This window comes from Maylandia zebra, linkage group LG16, assembly GCF_041146795.1.
Source record: "Maylandia zebra isolate NMK-2024a linkage group LG16, Mzebra_GT3a, whole genome shotgun sequence".
NCBI lineage: Eukaryota > Metazoa > Chordata > Actinopteri > Cichliformes > Cichlidae > Maylandia > Maylandia zebra.
Genome location: NC_135182.1, coordinates 2418 through 20577, shown reverse-complemented (window position 1 = coordinate 20577; position 18160 = coordinate 2418). Strand labels below are relative to the sequence as shown.

Here is an 18160-nt window from a genome sequence, read left to right as displayed (position 1 = left end):
AAACAAAGAAAAATTAACACACAGGTTTTGATTGTTCAAGTGCTAGATGCTTATAAGTAGCCCCTTACCTCAGATCCGCAGCTCTTGAAACTCAGTCTCAGGGAAACCCTAGATACTGTGTCAGAGGAAAAGGAACAACTATATCATCAGAGTATTTAGAGAAAGAAAGGGCTTCTCTTCCCCGCTGGTAGCCATTCCCAGACTGGACGATGTACGATGAAGGAAATATGGGAGGTGCTGCGACCATGCCCAGTGGCACACTGTAGGTATACAAGCCACTGAAGTCAGGGAAAGACTTGGGGCTCAAGCTTGTTTTGAAGTGAGTAGTGAAATTTAATGCTGTCTGATTTAGTAGTTTATCTACAGAGACTTGTTTGTTTTTTCACAGGGTTTCCTGCATTTGTTTCCTGCTTTTCAGCAGTGGATCTTGTTTCCCTGTAACAATGAAAGGTAAGCTATTCCTTCAACTTCAGAATGCCTAGAAGCTTAAATTAACTTGGCTTTACAAGCTTACATTTAGTTGAAATCTTTTAATTCAGGGCAAACTAGTCCAGCTTTAACTGCCAGTGCTAGAAGTGCTAGCAATAAAAAACAGAACTGATCGTTAACCCAGGCCTTTACCGATCTGGTATGGGGAATCTCATTCATTTTTATACATTTCAACAAATGCAGTTTCTGATCTTGTGTACCCTTGGCAATTCCACCATCTTGAACTCTACAAATTATACTAACTCTTGGGTCAAACTTCAGCTGATGTGGAAAGTGTGTATAGTCTGGTGTTTTGTTTTTGTTTTTTTGTTGTTTTTTTGCTTGCATTAAAAATGCAGGAAAGCATGAGGCTTGGAATACAGAGACTTCCCCTATCATATGGAAGATATAGTAATGATAGGCATAGTCTGGCTCGTCTGTTATTCCAAATGAATTTGGTGCGTATTATTTTTTTGCCTTTGTGAAGAAGTCATATGGAGGACTAAGAGGAATGTTTACGCGTCCAATCAGAGATTGGCGGCATAGTCCATCAATTGATTCAACAACAGAGTTGATTGTTGGAGCATGGTTTGCATGTGCCAAATCATCTATCTTTGGAGTGGATTTTTCTTATATTTATCACACACACACACACACACACACACACACACACACTAGACGGGTAAGACTGTCTCTGGCAACTTGAATGGGTGATTTAATTCTCTGAGAATGTTTAAAGGATGGCTGATTTGGATTGACTAATTTTATACCCAGAGATGTTGTAGGGTAAATTGTTTTGAGTAGCTGGGGAACTGAGCTCTTTAATTTGGACAACATTAAAATGTAATCTGCTCTCTACAGCTTCATGCTGGTTTTCAACGACAACTTTATCCTCGGTAAATTTAGAAAGGCCAAGCACTACCCCCTTACTGCTCAGTTCTTGACTGTACTCCACAAAAAAAATATATATATATACACACACACACACACACACACACACACACCATTTGTTTCTGGTTTGATGCACTTAAGCTTAAAAATGAAACACGAGCACTATCCTAATTCTCACCTATTTGGGGCAATAAGGCCTTTGACCCTGGTTGGAAAGATTCGGGTTTTAAAATGTGGGCTGCCAGAGGTTTGTGCAAAGTTGCAGACCTATTTGACAAGGACACCCTAATGTGCTTTAATGACTTGACATGGAAATTTGGCATTCCAACCAAACATTTCAAAAATCCCTAACACTGCCCACTCTAAACTCATTAAAGGGCACAGCAATAAACCATCAGCTGAAGAAGGGTTTAATATCCCGTCTTTATAACAACCTCAGGGACAGCTCTCAAACGTCCTCAGAAAAAAAGATTTGAATGGTGTCAAGACTTAAAGTGTAGAATAACCACAGCGGAATGTCAAAAAGCCTACTTGAAAGCCCAAACACAATCTATAAACACCCAATTTAAACTAATCCAGTATATATTAGAACATATATCACCCCAACATTATTAAACAAATTTGACCCTAACGTTCTGGACACGTGTTAAATGTGGGGATAAAGGTACACTGATGCATTGCCTATGTGAATGTCCAGAAATCCCAAAATTTTGGACAGAAGTTTTAGATGTATTAGTGCGAATTACAAGTGCTAAGCTGAATCCATGTCCTAAATCCTAGCGATTTTCCCTACTGAGCAAAGTTCACCAAAAACCACAATCATCTGCCTGTTGCAGGCAAAATATAGCATAGCCAATAGATCAATAAATAAATAAATATTTTGGAAAAAATGCAGGAAAGCTCTTGATTAAAAGAGCATGTTGACATGCGGCGAGTGCTACGCTGTGGGCTCTTGCTGAATGAAGCTAGGACAGCCACTGATGTTTCTTCATTAGTGACAGTTTTCTTGCGTCCACATTTTGGCAAATCCAACACTGAACCAGTTTCACGAAACTTAGCCAGCAGTTTGCTAACTGTAGCATGGGAGATGGGTGGTCTCGTAGGGTGTCTTGCATTGAAATCTGCTGCAATGACCCGGTTACTGCGTTCACCAGATATCAACACAATTTCGATCCGCTCCTCACGTGACAACCTCTTCGACATGTCAATGGCTGTGAACAAAGAGAAACTTGTAAATAACTCACGAAAGAATAAAGTTACGTTGAAACAAAGCACATCATTGTTGTTCTTGTGACATTACCAATAAGTTTCATGTTTCACATGGCCCTCTTCCTATTGCAAAAACAAAAGTTGTATCCAAGATGGCCGACTTCTAAATGGCCACCATGGTCACCACCCACCTTGAGGAGTTTGCCCCTCACATATACTAATGTGCCACAAACAGGACTTTAATATCACCAACCATTCCCATGTTATTACGGTCTATCCATATAAATGGCCCACCCTGTAGTATTACAAGTAGGAGCTCAGTCTTCTTCTTTATATTATTTATTGGTGGTTGGCAAACAGCAAAACGGTGCAATACTGCCACCAACGGGTTTGGAATGTGAACCAAAATGTTAACAAAATATATAAATACATTTTTCAAAAAAATTTAAAAACCTCCCAAACAAATGAGTCTGCCATAAAAACCAAATATGGTCTGATAACTTTCCCTTCTCGAGTTCTTATGAAACAAATCAACCAAGCCCAGTTTCACTTTCATATCACCAAGCATATCAATTCTTCTCTCTGCATCATATTTCTGACAATGCATCAAAACATGTTCTGTTGTTTTTTCTTCTCTATTGCAGTCAAACTTTCCTGTGCGGGGTTCAGTATTCTTTCTTTCTTACAGTTATATTGGCAGTTGGCAAACAATTGAAAGGTGCAGGGGTTCGGTATTGTTCAGATTCCAGGCTAAAAAGAATGCATCATTGACTGGGGAGTGATGGGCACCAGGTGAAGTGAATGAATTTAACGAGAGCTGCCAGCATGTTGAGCACCAATATAAGCCATGCATTTGCTGCCAGCTAGTTAACGGACACTGAGTTGATCTGTAAGCAGCTGGCAGCGTGTTGGTACTGACCTGCTGTAGCTGACCCTTTTGAGGCTTAATCATGGTGCTTGTCTTTATTCTGAGGTTAGTTGTGCTGTTTGATGCTTGATGTCTCTTTTATATTTTAAGTTTTTTATTTTTTATTTTTTATATAAAACATGTTATATCTTTAACAGGGTTTCCTGGATTTGCTTCCTCCTTTTTGGCCGAGGTGCTTGCCTGTTTTAGTTAAAGGTAAGTCTTCCTGTCTAACCTCAAGAGAGTTAGTCTTGGAAATCTAGCTGTAGCAGAACTGAACTACCCTTTTCTTTTTTTTCCAGAAAACTGTAATTTTATACTTGACTGAAAAGCTTGGTCTGCTAAACCAAGTAATAGAAGGGTTTTCTTTCAGTGCTACTCAGAGCAAAATTTTCAAGAGCTTCATTGCAACTTGACAAGCTCAGTTTCAGCAAAAACTCTGGAAGGGTTGGTATTGGTGGCTTTACTGGATCCTCATTTTTTTTTTGCTGGCTTTCCATGGGTACATGCTCCTGTAGGGGGAGCTCCTTCCTCCTTTGACCCACAGGACTGGATGCCCTCTCAGACCTATCCTGACTTTAATGCCTGGTATACCTCTCAAGTGCCACTTGGCATGTTTATGGCTCCACCTGCATTGCCTTCATCCTACATCATCCAGAACGGCAATGGTTACCAGCGAGGAAGAGAAGCCTTTTCTTACTCCAAATACACTGACGATGTCTACAGCCCCTTCCCTCTAAGCCCCGTGCTGCCACACAATCCAGAAAGTGTCCCAGTGGCTGATTCTCAAAGGATAAAGGTTTGAGATAAGGCACAGTTACGTGTGTGTGTATCAGGTCAACTTGATGAGCTGGGCCTCCATGCATCATGTGGTCATTAAATACACTATAACAACAAAATCTGTTCTCCAGTCTTTTACTGGGCAACCAGTCATTAGGTCAGCTTTGGGTTTTTGTGGACAATGTCAGACACTTTGACGTTTACACATTCAGCATAGCCCGACTCTGCCTTAACTGGCTGAACCTGACACCATCACGGTCAGAGGTGATGGGTTACAACTTTCTTTAAACTGGCTGATATGCATGGACACAAAGGTTGTCTTGCAAGTCACGTGACTCTGTCACATTGGATGAATGATGATGAAAAGCATAATGAAGTGAAAGGCAACACTATAGCAACTACAACTCAAGACTTAAAATGGTGAGAATAACTCAAATGTACTGAAAATACTCAACCAAGACCCGAGATCCCAAAGTCAAACCATGGACTGACAATTAAAGCTACAGTGTGTAAAAGTTTAACAGATGTCAGCAGCTTGCAGAATTCTGCTGAATTACCTCCAGAAACGTATTTGCGTAAGCCTGGCTACAGTGGCTAGGATAACTTATTTTCATCTGTCAGAGACAAAACCTTAAATTTCAACTGTAGAAGGCAGTCAGTCCACTGTTTACCTCAGCTTTCAATGCCAGGTGAGACACAGTTGAACGATTTATCAGCAGGAAAGCGACTGTTAGGGCATTGGAGCCTAATGTTAGCGTCTAACTGGCTGCTGTTATTTAGCTCTTGTCAGCTTTCCAGAGATGAGGGTCACGTGTCTGACCTGGGAGCGTGTTTTTGTGTTAGAGCACTGACTTAAATGAAGACATTTTAATAAGATGCCAGTGGCGTCCTCGTTCCTTGTGTTTGTGTGAAGGGGCTAAAATGTAGGGTATGACTGTGCAGAAGTGAATCTAAATGTACCTTCACGCAAACACCTTTGACTTCTTTCTCCTTCGGTTTGCACATTGCATCTCCGCTCTCTAGCACCACATACGTAAAACACCATTAGTTGCAAGGCAGATGTCCTTTCCCTCCACTGTATTCAGATATAGTGGCTTTCACAAACTGCCAACCCACTGATATTTATTCTAGATTAATTATATGGGTCAGGTTAATGGAAGATGTAATTAGACACTAATCTGTATATTTGAGTACAGTATCCTTTTTACTAAGAAATTACTGATTTTACATTATAATTTTTGTTATATCATGAAGGGAGAAGAAATGAATCAAATCTACTCTATTTTATTCTAATTCTAAGCGCTCCGATTTTGAACACATTTTGAAATGGGAGTTTCCCCTATCGTTGAATTTGTTGGTTTCTTCTCTTGTTTTCCCTCCATGTGGTTGTATGTGTTTTATGCAAACACTTGAATACCTCGGAGAAGATGAACACTGTTAATCTTCTCTGGCGATTCGCCTGGCTGTCATTGAAACGCCAGCATTGGCACTGAGTGACTTCAGAGAGCGAATGAAAGAAGGCATGAGCACAACCCTGGCCGCTTTCTCCTGGAGATGAAAGAGTGTGTGTCACAAAGAGCTCTTAAGTGTGGTTGTCTGTTTCTCTGTGCAACCTTTCACCTCTGCTGCTGCTGTGGCTGCAGCAACATTTCTACATGTGGAACAAAAGCTTCAAACAGGGGAAGCTAGTGCAATACTGAGCACTTTTTCTGTTTATTTAACAAAATGTTATCAAAGAAGGCACTAAGCTGACCAATGAGGTGTCGTAGTCACATCTTCATTATGTTAAACATAAGCATAGTGATGTGTGTTTGAGTGCACAGAGCTCTGAATGTAATGTGACAGAAGCACGTCCATAACTGAAACGTTGAATCAGCATTATGTATATAAGGGCCTCAATACAGAACCTTGTGGCACACCATAGGTGAGGGAAGTGGAAGATGACTGTACTTAAAACCTCAGCTTGGATAACAGATTCTGGTTATCATACTTCTCAGATTAAAATATATTACAGATATAAAGTTATATGCAGACGACAGCGTTTCATCGTGTCATCCTGCTGATTTATGAGCACAAACTTGGATAAATTTGTGATTTGCTCAGTTGCCTTGATGCTGCTGCTATAAACACTCAAGAGGTTTCACATAGTCCTGAACCTGATGGAGACTCCATATTGATATTGGGAACAGTGGAGCAGTTTTCACTGACTGAGTGCAGACTAACAACTGTTTAGAGCAATCTGAAGCCAACACAAACATCTGAAGGGTCTATTGCATATTGAAATGGAGTTTGGAATTCTGGCACTTCATCGCCTGGAAGAAGTTTTACTACTTCAATAATCCAATTCAGGGTGCTTGTTAATTGTACATATTACTATTAAGATATTTCTCTCTGATTTCTGCCAGTGCTGGACCCACCCACTATGCATCATATGCTTTATTTCCAGAAGTTTCTGATTGGAGCAAATTCCAACTTCACAGCCTGTACATGGCTGATTACTGCAGGGAATAAGTGAGATTTGCGGGCATGCACTGGGCTGAAAATCAAGTTGTTGATGCAGTGGTTGAGCATTACACAGGCTGCAATAATCATGATCATGTGACTGTGCAACATGGTTTCTCCGCTTGTTTTTATTACGTGTCTGCCTCACACATGTAACATTTCAGTCTGAGCTGACTGATGTTCATCGGGTGGAAAGAGCTGCAGTTTTATAAAAGAGTGAAACATTTCCATAATGGCACAAACAGATTTCTGTGTTTGCTGTTAATGACCTGAAAAGTTTGTGGTTAATATGATTTTTGATTTTCAGCTTTTCCTGTTGTACATGTTTGTGAGAGATGGAGCGCCACACTTTCAGCGCCATGCTGGACCCTGGTGTGCCGGGATTGGCTGCTGGGTGTCTGTCAGTAACAGTCAGAACAACAAACGTGGTGAAATCTCTGCAGCGATTTCTTCTTCTCTGAGTTCATGTTTTCAGGATCAGTGAGAGAGACTCCAGAGGACACCTGCAAGCTGCCTCGGATCACCCAAACTTCCTTTCTCAGGGCTCTCTGTGACCTTCATCCTTGACTCTGAATGCTAATCAGCTCTGACCTCTCCATCTGGATCCACTCAACATCACAGTGCTCCACCTGTTCCACATCTCCACCCAGGGACATTTTTGGGGGGGACATTGAAGCCAGACTTGAGTTTGGTTGTTGAATTTCCTTTTTTCTTTTTTGACTGTTGATGAAAATTTGCATTTCCCCCTCAAATCTCAGTATTTTGGAAGCGTGGTGATGCTGCTGCCTTCACCTTTGTCCTACATTTAACATTAAAGTCGCTGACTTGTCGGGTTCCTGTGCAGTAAAACAACAGTCTGGCTCTCCCTCACCTCAACACAGTGAGGGAGATTTACATGAAATACTGACATTAATCTTGAACTGACCCAAAGCTTCAAACAGCAACATGACAGTAACTTTAAAGTGCAATTATTGTGCTCAATTTCATTCTTGGACTATGCTAAAGGAGCTTTGCATGATAGCGGTTTGTAATAATCCTTTATCTCACAGTTCCTGCTCCGTCTGAAACGAGCTGTTAGAAAAGGTTTTCAGTCTCTGTGAGTCTGCAGAGCTTTGCCTCAGCTCACCGACAACCAGCAGCCCAAAGCTTTCCAGCAAACTCCATCGTGGAAACGCTCATCTGGCTTTTGTTCAGCTTCACATTCAATTTGCATGTACAAACGCCAACAGCCTGCAATTACCTGAAGGGCCAATTAGATGCCAAAATTAATGATGTAATTGTTATTAATGATCTGTCCTCCATCTTTACCATATCAAAGGGAGGTTCAGTCAGTGGGTCTGAACACTCAGATCAAACAGCTTTCAATCTGTGGGCATCAAGTACAAGTCAGGGCTTAGGTTTAAACCATCGATATCCGTGAGTTTAAGGTCATTTGTATTACATCACACAACTTTATTAGTTTATGTGTGATGATGTGTGCCATCCAGACAGTGTCACTAACGAGAGCAGAGAACAATCAGGACGGATTTTCCCCTCATTCCCGACATTCAGCCTGTTAGCTTGGTGCCATTTAAAGTCTCTGACAGACACTCCTGACGTTCCTGAGATATTTAACCTCATTTGTGTCTGTTGTTAAGTGCACAGTATTGTTGTTCAGCAGCTGCAGATTCAAACAAAGATGAAGGATTCTTGAGCAAAGAATCTTTGATTAAATTGATCTGCTAAAGGAAAGAAGTACCTTTAAAGAGTTATCGGTTTAACAGTGAGAGGAAAAGCCTGTGAACGGTGCTGTAAACACAAGTTTACATTTTACTATAAACTGAAAACTCGGCGACAGAAAAATCTTGTTTTTACAGTGCTGATGTAAACTCACACAGGATGAATTATTTTAAAGCTTGTTTATCACTGTTTGGTGTGTGGGTTTTATTTATTTATTTATTTATTATTATTTTTTTGCTATGACAAGAAGAGAGGAAAAAAAGTCACGAACATATAAATTGTGTCTGTTTCACTTATTTCATTACAAAAGAAAACCCTGAACTCCCTGCGTGGGCTGTAACACGCAAACACGTCATCAGAGCCACGAAGGGGTCCATGCAGTGTCTGAATACTGGACACCAAATATATCAGTAAAAGTATATGTCATCATGTCGTGGTAGCAACAACTGATTGGTTGTTAGTCTGTGTGATCAATCATGAAGTTTAACACTGAAATCAGGATTTAGAAAAGCAACTCAGTGATCATAAAGCAGGATGAGGTTTGTTTTTAAAATTCAGATTTGAGCAGAATTCCAACAAATGTGCAGTGACATTTGACAAACACACAACTGCCTGTTTGACTCAATGGATCATTTTGGATTTGTGCTTTTAGTCAGATCTTCTCAAGCTTCACGTGGTGGTGGGGAAAGTACCAGAGGAACCAAAACTGTGGAGGTTTGGTCCAAATGAAAGAGTCGAAGTGAGTCTCAAGCAAAGAGTTTAATGTATAAAGAGCATTAACAGGAAATGGTAAGGCGTTCCAGTGACTCGGACAAACTCTGTCATCTGTTTTTATGTCCAGATGTTGGAATATTGGGAATGAGCAGAACAGAGCTCAGAGTGACAAACACAGAACGACCTCCTGCCTTCCATCTGAAGTCGGGATGATGATGATGATGATGATAATGATGAGTATCCATTTTTTTTACATCCTCTCAAATGTTTGATGGAAAAATCGTCCACACTTAAATGACCTGACAACAGGAAAAAAAAATCCTCTCCTCTCGTTTAAAGTCACAAGCAGAAGGTCAAAGGTCAATCCCGGTCTGCTCACAGGTCCTGGACTTGACCGGGTATCACGTAAAAGTCTGCCGGTGCATCGTGTCCAAAGGGCATCATGTCCAGAGAGATCTCGGCCTCGCACTCGTGCCGCAGGATGGCGGGCAGCAGCAAGTTCCGGCGGTTCCTGGAATCACCGGAAATGGCCGAAACTTTATCGAAGTCGCGCTCGAGCTCCGCCGGCGCAGCGCACACCTCCTTCTGCAGGGTGGTGTCGTGGTGGGACACCAGCTCGTTACTGAAGTCCACCGCCTCCACCGCCGAGGTGGCGCAGTAGCGGCTGCAGCCCAGGATGGTGGAGAAGGCCTTCCGGAAGTCTGCGTTGAAGGCGTAGATGACCGGGTTCAGGGACGAGTTGGCCCAGCCGAACCACACGAACACGCTGAACGTGGTGTCGCTGACGCAGGGCGGCGCGCCCAGGCGCTCCAGGCGGCAGAAGGGAACCATGCAGTTGAGCACGAAGAACGGCAGCCAGCAGAACACGAACAGGCCCATGATGACCGACAGCGTCTTCAGCACTTTGGTCTCGCGGCGGAAGGAAGTTTTCAGAGAGCTCTCCTCGTGCGCGGAGGCGCGGGGCCGCCGGTGCACGGCGCGGCAGCCCCTCTCTAGCGACGAGATCCGCCGGATCTGCGTGCGCGCGATGCGGAAGATGCGCGTGTACGTGCCCACCATGATGAGCACGGGGATGTAGAAGCTGATGAGGGAAGAGGAGATGGCATAGGTGCGATTCAGGCTCGCGTTGCAGTCCCCCGGGTCCGTGGCGTTCTGCGCGCCCGCGCGGTGCCAGTTGAGCTGCACGGGGATGAAGGAGATGAGCACAGACAGCGTCCACGCCACACCGATCATCACGCACGCGAACCTGCGCGTCATCCTGCGCTCGTAGCGGAACGGGCTGGAGATGGCCCAGTAGCGGTCCATGCTGATGATGCACAGGTGGAGGATAGAGGCCGTGGAGCACATGATGTCGAACGCCACCCACGTGTCGCAGAAGCGGCCGAACAGCCAGACGCCGGCCACCTCGGACACGGCCCTCCACGGCATCACTAGCACGGCCACGAACAGGTCGGACACGGCCAGAGAGATGACAAAGGCGTTGGTGACTTTGGAGCGAAGGTGGCGGAACTTGATGATGGCGGCGCACACCAGCGCGTTCCCCAGCAGCGTGGACACGATCAGGACGCACAGGACGCATCCGGTGAGTGCGCGGAGGCTGAGGTGACTCCCGTGCGCGGGGCTGTCCGCTGCCGCCGTGATCACTGGGTGCTGGCTCTGGTCCTGCCGCTGGTTCCGCGTGTGGTTGTAGAAAGTCTCCATGGACACTCGGACTGTCCCTCCCTCCCTCCGGTATACTCAATCCACGCGAGCTCAGAGCTCTTCAACACTTACATATAGTGCACGTGAAACGCACACTTCAAATGTTTCGGTCTGTAAAAGAACAACCAAAAAAACAACAACCCCGAAACAAAATCACCTCCAGGCTGAAGTGAAATATCTGAACCGAAGCTTGGAAAGTTCACGCCGAGTTCGTTTGCTTCAGTTTCTTTATGTTTTTAATGTGCCAAAGACGTCTGCTCTCGTGTTAACAGGTCACGGGAGAAACAAACACTTCCACCCACTGTTTAACAAACTTTGGAAACAGCAGTTTCATCAATGAGTGATCCGGTTCTCAGGAGCAGACCCCGGCACCATCTGGACATGTCTCCACCCATCGCAGGGCTAACAGGTGCACCAGCCGACCCGACGTGTGTGTCCCACTGTGGGAGGGTACCTGCAGAGAGCCACAGACACTCTAGCCGGGCCCGGAACCCCTGCTGCTGCTGCGCACACCTGTCTGTGCCTGTCAGGGTCTCTCAGGTGTCCGTCTGCGTTACCTTTAATGGACCCGCGAGCTCCTTCCGGGGATCAGCTGGAGCAGTAATTAAGTTCTGTGTTGGTTTCTTTGACAGAAATCTGAAGGTTTCCCGTTTTTCTTCAAGTTCAGGTGTGTCTGATGTGGATCCACAGCAGCTGCTTTCAGAGAAGAGCTCCTCGGAGTGAGGAGGAGGAGGTGCAGCTCCTCGCTGCTGCAGAGCGAGCGCACTCACGGAGCCGCACGTTTGATGAAGGTGAGTCTGAACTGAGCTTTCCTGCCTGCAGGTCGTGAAACAGTTTGTTTAGACTTCCTCGCTGTGTGTCGCTCTCGGTCCTGCACAGCTTCAGTCTTCGTCTCACAGAACCTTATAAATAAAACTGTTTTTCCAGCTGCTCTCGGTGACCTTCGGCGTTTATAAGAGTTCTTTAAAAAAAAACAACTATAGTTTTAAAATAAAACATCATCAGCGGATTATAGGAAAAAAGTTTATCGTACCAGACAAAGAAAAATTAACTTACAGGTTTCGTTTCATTCATATATTTTTGTGGGCGCGATAATTAAAAGGATATGTTATAAACTCGTGTTGTTCGTTCTTTTGTTTTTCATTTACATATAAAAGCCATTCAAATATTTTGCATGTACACAGGCTGAATTCTGAAGAATGTTTTTTTTCTTCCTTTATTGCCATTTTTGGGTTGTTGTTAATAATCAGCACCATAATAATAAAACGTGGGACACTGAGTCTGCAATGAGACGTAAGCTGAACTTTAACCTCTGTCACAAAAGAAAACGATATGAATTAAAGGAGATGTGAACACCTCTGATGGTCCACCAATAACACGCGATAAATTAGTTATCAATTAATTATCCAGATATTAGGAAGAAAGCAGAAGCTCGAAACATGATCACGTGTTCAGTTTTTAAGAGTTTGGTGACGTCACTGAAGCTGTCAGGTGTCTTTCTTTCCTTCAAAGATCAGGTGCCTCAAAGGCAGTGAAACTCTGCCCTCTGGTGGACACACGTCACCGTCACAGCCTGGCTTCCTGTTTCCTGTGATGCTGTCAGTTTTCACAGGAGTCCTGGGCAGTGGCGGTCCTAGCCTGTTTGGCGCCCTGGGTGAACCCTCCCTCAATCATAATTCGTTGTACAATGAGAAAAGGACAAATTGACAATGATTAATTAATATTGTGCTGGAAACAGTCCAAAAGATTCAGTCGGCTACATCAGTGTCTACTGTTTACTCTCATAGCCAAGTGGCTTACAAACATAAACAGACGTTTCCACTATCCCTGCTAATTAATGTTTTCTTGTTGTATCTCTGTGGTCAGTGCTATGAGTGGTTGAGGGTCACAGATGCCAACAGACTCCATAAACTGATCCACAAGGCCAGTAATGTTGTGGGGATGGAGCTGGACTCTGTTAAGGTGGTGTCTGAGAGGCCGATGTTGTCCAAGATAAGGACAATCATGGAGAACACCTCCCACCCACTCCATGACGTACTGACTAGTCACAGGAGCACGCTCAGTGAGAGACTGAGGTCACCAAAGAGCACCACTGAAGGACACCGGAAATCATTCCTGCCTGTGGCCGTCTCCCTGTACAACTCCTCCATCGAACACACTGTGGACACTGCAATAGTTACACCCTTTTTACACACGCTTTTTACTGCTCTGGAATATTCTCGTCAATCACCTCTGTTAATCCTTGATATTTATAATTGAGTGATCTGTATATATTAGTGCTATTTCTTACATGTGTAAATACCAGTGGCGGCTCCTGAAAAAAATCTCAGGGGGGGCAATTTTTATGATATCGACTAAAATGACCCATTTAATGAGTACATCAAACAACACAATTTTAATTTAAATTTAAAATGAACAACCATATTCTGGCCATTTGTATAGATTTGTAAAAATGAACAACCATATTCTGGCCATTTGTATAGATTTGTAAAAATGAACATGAACAGATTTTTTTTTTTTTTTTTTTGAATGAATGAAAAATAACTATTGAAAACAACAACTGTAAACTGATTGGGGGGGTGGGCTAAAGAGAGAAAGAGAGAGGGATGGAGAAAGAGAGTAAATATGGTTAAGGGTTCTTATTTGTACAAGAACTTTGCTCGTCTGTCTTTCTGAGTGGCAAATTTCTCGATGACCCTGGTGTTGAAATCAGGAAGTTCTTGTGTGAGTTTTTTCTCTATGGACAGCATAGCCAGAGCGTTGAGCCGATCCTGAGCCATATTGTTTCTCAGGAAAGTTTTTATCCTCTTTAAAGTAGAGAAACACCTCTCCGATTCTGATGTTGTCATTGGTGTGGTGATGAGGATGTTAAGAAGAGTTACAGTTTCGGTGAATGTGTCTTGAAGGTTGTTTTCCATCAGAACCTGATAGAGCGCCAGCGCACCACTACAACTCTGAAACTCCTCGTTGTCGTAGATCAGGGACAGTTCTGTTTTAAGTCTGGCTTTGTCCAATGAGGGATAGGCTTCCACTGTGGTTTGTAGTGCTGCATCTGGAAAATTTTTGCTGTGTTGTTGGAACAAGTCTCCTTGCAACAGAGTGGCGCTGACAAGGTGCTTGGTGAAAGAAAACCTCTCCTTGGCATGGCTCATAATGGTGTCGCACACCTATCCAATAATATATAATTGGTAAGAGTTAGATTCAGTGGTAAGACTTTGGCACATGTCTCATGTTAATCATTATTCTGAAAAAAAAAATCTGTCCATAACAAAACAAAACAGTCATGACCACTATATCAAATGACATCTGACAGCATCGTCATTAGATTTTATCTGATGATCCGATTTAAATCAGACCAAGCAGCTAGTGCTTACCTCCAGTGCCAAATGGTGTTGCCTGTCTTCCCCCAATGTTCTCCGTCTCTTTGTGGGTGGGTCTTGAACAGGTCCCCTGTACTCCTCATCCACAACCAGATTAGGAAGTGCCTCCCTGATCCAATACATAAGTTTCATTAATGGCTTCTGAAAACTGAATAGGGATATATTAACCAAACACAAACCAAACAAAGGTTGTGTTCTAATTACCGGGAATTACCGGATTTAATTAATAACCGGACCTGGTTTAATGGCTGGGGGAAAACCAGTGCAAGTAAATAAAGGCCCTGGCCATAATTTCAAGAAATAGCCTATGGTATAGGCTACATCAAATCATTACTGGGAATATACTTCATCAAATATACTTAAGGAGGGTCCTAGAAAAATGCATACACTATTGGTCTTAGAGCCACAAATCGACCACGCCCAAAAAAGCGCTATAAAAAATTTATATATTAATATTTTTTTCCACTTTAAATTAGCCAATCTTTTAGACCTACTTCTCCTTGAAATATTCATGTCAAGTTTTAATTACATTTCGCGGATTTTAACCCTTTATATCCCGGTTTCGTCACATGAGCGCACTGCTTTTTTTGCCCCAAAAAACAAAAAACTTGAATATTTTCCAAAAAAAACATTTGAGGTAATATTCAATTGTTATTATAATTAGGCCTTTGGATGGACTAAAGATTGGCACCAAGAGTCATTTCGATCGCCTTTTATTTTTTTTCCAGGAGCGCATTTCATAAAATGCACACTATCGACCACGCCCAAAAAGTGCAATAAAAATATTAAATATTAATTTTTTTTTTTCACTTTAAATTGGTCAGTCTTTTAAAACTACTTCTCCCTGAAATATTCATATAAAGTTTTAATTATATTTTCGTTGTTTTAACCCTTTAAATTACAAAAAAACTAAAAAAAAAAACTAAAAAACTAAATATTTTCCCAAAAAAACATTTGAAGTAATATTTGATTGTTATTATAATTAGGCCTTTAGATGGACTAAAGATTGGCACAAACAGTCATTTCGATCGCCTTTTATTTTTTTTTTCAGGACCAGAAAATGGTCTCCAGGCGGCAAATGCTCCTCCTCTAGGCCGAAATAAGTGCATGTTGCCGGGCTAAGTCGCGACGATCACCGGGGCACGATCACCGGGGACTGCTTTTTCCAGCCCACACGTCCGATACCACGTGACAACAAATACGTCATTTCCTGTTGACTAAAAAAAAAAAAAGCACCCTCTCATGGTCCTAGGGACCCAAAAATGCTCCCGCACGATCAGCGGGCGAAGCCGCTGCAGCACGCCGGAAAAGAGGCGTCATTTCCCGCAGGTCTCTTTAAGCAGCCCGCTGTTTTCCAGCCCCGGGTCAAATGTGGAGCAAGGGCACCACCCGGTGGACAAATAAAAAAATTACAATTCTAAGGCCTCTTCTCCAAAACAAAAACGAAACCTAAGCCATCACCCAGATGTTAACGGTATAAATCCTGCAGTGAAAAATAGCGTTTATAAAGGGTTTCAATGGGGCACAAATCGACCCTAGGATTAATAGCGTAAGTTTATCGCTAGCTTAGCCACTGAAGCTAATTTCCGGAAGTCATACTGAAATTTTAACAGTAAATGTGACCAAACTTTTTTTTGCAGACTTTCGCTATATTCCATTCAACACTGTGCAAATGGCATGTAATCGAAATTTGAAAATAGCCACAAATCGACCCAAGACCCTCCAGGGGTTTTAATCAAATATTTTTCATAAAATTACTTCAAAGGCTGATATAAATCAAAATTATCTGAATTCCATTAAACATTTAAGTCACAGAACACAGAATATATGCAGAGAATTTGATAGAATCTATGCATAGATAATTAACATTTATTCTAGGTTACATATTTATGCTTTTATGCCTACCTGATAGCCTGCATGCGGCTGATGAATGTCTGGGTGATCCCTGCGATGGTGACAGAATCGATGTTTCTCTTCTGTAGGTGGTTATACAGCATGTCTACATGTGGCATTATCTTGTGAAACAAGGCCAGGAAAAAACAGAAAGCTTCGTCTTCCAGCATTCTCACGAAACCACCGGCATCTCTCTTTGTAGGGGCATCAAATCCTTCACTGTTACGGATGGTCTGAAAACACCTCACCAGATCGTCTTTATGTTCATACACTGTATTCACAGCACGACTGTTGAAGTTCCAACGGGTTGCCGATGCACTTGGAAGTCGGTGCGCCACCACCTCGTCAAGCACTGCAGTCCTCTTGCTCGATTTAGTAAAAAAAGAAGCGAATCCTGCTATGTCGGAAAAAAAGTGACTGATTTGAGGGATGTGGGAGGTTGCTTGTTGCATTACCAGGTTTAACTGATGGGCATAACAATGTACGTAGTGAGCGTTAGCATAAATGTCCTGTATCTTACGCTGCACTCCTCCAGTGGTACCCCTCATTACAGCGGCCCCATCGTAGGCCTGGGCGATCAACTTTCTCTCTTGTCCCTGGGGGAGGATGAAGCGCAGCCTCTCCGATAAGGCACTGGCTATTGCATCTGCACAAGCATTGGGTAGCTTAATGAATTCAAAAAAACGCTCTTGAATACGGTTTCGTTGGTCAATGTATCTTAGCACCATGACTAACTGACAGTGTGTAGAAATGTCAGTGGTTTCATCAGCTTGAATGGCTAAAAACTTCGCTGCCTTTACTTCTTCCACGATCCTTTCTCTCAGAACTGCCAACATGCAATCCAGGATCTCGTTCTGGACTGTTTTCGAGGTGCCTTTAAATACAGTAGCATTTTCAAGGTGTTGCCTCAAGTCGTGATCAATTGATGCCATCAAGTCGACTAAACCTCTAAAAATCCCTGGATTGTCTGAGGAATCACTTTCATCATGTCCCCGCATTGCTAGCTCAAAAGCACCACAAAACTTAATACAATCGATGATTTTAGATAAAATATGACGGTTTTTATCTACCTCTTCGTTGTGCCTTCTTAAAGCAATCCGATGTCCATCATCTAGCTGCGCCGCTATGCTAGTTTTCCCTAGCACAGCTAGCTTTACACTGTTGTCCATATGAACTCGTGAGCTTTCATGTTTCTTGATTCGTTCGGAGAGGTGCTTTAAGTCGGTTTGTCCAGATTGTGTCCACGTCAAATCACACTTGTCACTTTTGAACAGTATGCACGGGAAACAAAAAAGTGCATTAGCTGTTCCACAGCCTGTCAGCCACGACTTGCGCTGGAACCAACTCCGACAAAAAGTCCTGTTGTATGCTTTTGACTTCTCCTTCGTTGCCTGGGTTAGTTGAATTTCGGGCTTGTCAGGTCCCAACTCTTTAACTTGCAGTTTTTCTGCCATTGTCCTTCTGGCAAAAGGGTAGGTTAGAAGCGATCTAACCGAATTTGGGGGAGGCTGTGCCTCAACCGTTAACAATACCGCTGCCATCGTCTCTCTCTGACCTTATAGCTCACTTAGGCTACTGACTGAGGTAAAATTCTAGAACAGCAAATCTTCGCGCGTTTTCTGCAGGGGCGCAATTTTAAGCGCCCCCAAACCATTTAATTCAGCGACGCTGATAGGTCAAATATTTATTATTTTCCCCTGGCAACCATTTAATGATAGGCTATTTCGCTGCATATCAAGGGCGCTTTGACGAGCGCCCCAGAAGAAGAAAAACACCGTTTGTTGGTTGAACTTTAATGAGTCAGCTGGTGAAAATGTTAAAATACGCCTGGCTGTATATGGGCACACACATAGTAAAACTATCATTGATGAATTTTTTAAAAATATATATTTTTACTCCTCCACATTTGGGGGGGCGGAGCCCGAGCGCCCCCTATGGGCCAGCCGCCACTGGTAAATACATATTTGGAGTTTAATCTGTTGCTATTTTTACCATT

The 18160-nt window shown here is 42.9% G+C and overlaps 1 protein-coding gene and 1 long non-coding RNA gene across 2 annotated transcripts; one reads left to right on the top strand and one right to left on the bottom strand.

Moving 5' to 3' along the window:
• The first annotated feature begins 292 nt into the window (after nucleotides 1–292).
• On the top strand, nucleotides 293–7163 carry LOC105941238 (uncharacterized). The gene is made up of 3 exons (XR_013093441.1): nucleotides 293–319; nucleotides 389–450; nucleotides 7065–7163. It is a non-coding gene; the product is annotated as an uncharacterized LOC105941238 (long non-coding RNA).
• A 2402-nt stretch (nucleotides 7164–9565) lies between these two features.
• On the bottom strand, nucleotides 9566–10636 carry LOC101474350 (D(5)-like dopamine receptor). Its single transcript, XM_076875311.1, has one exon. It carries the CDS (start codon nucleotides 10616–10618, stop codon nucleotides 9566–9568), a length of 1053 nt encoding a protein of 350 aa, XP_076731426.1. The 5' UTR covers nucleotides 10619–10636.
• Between the last annotated feature and the right edge of the window lie 7524 nt (nucleotides 10637–18160).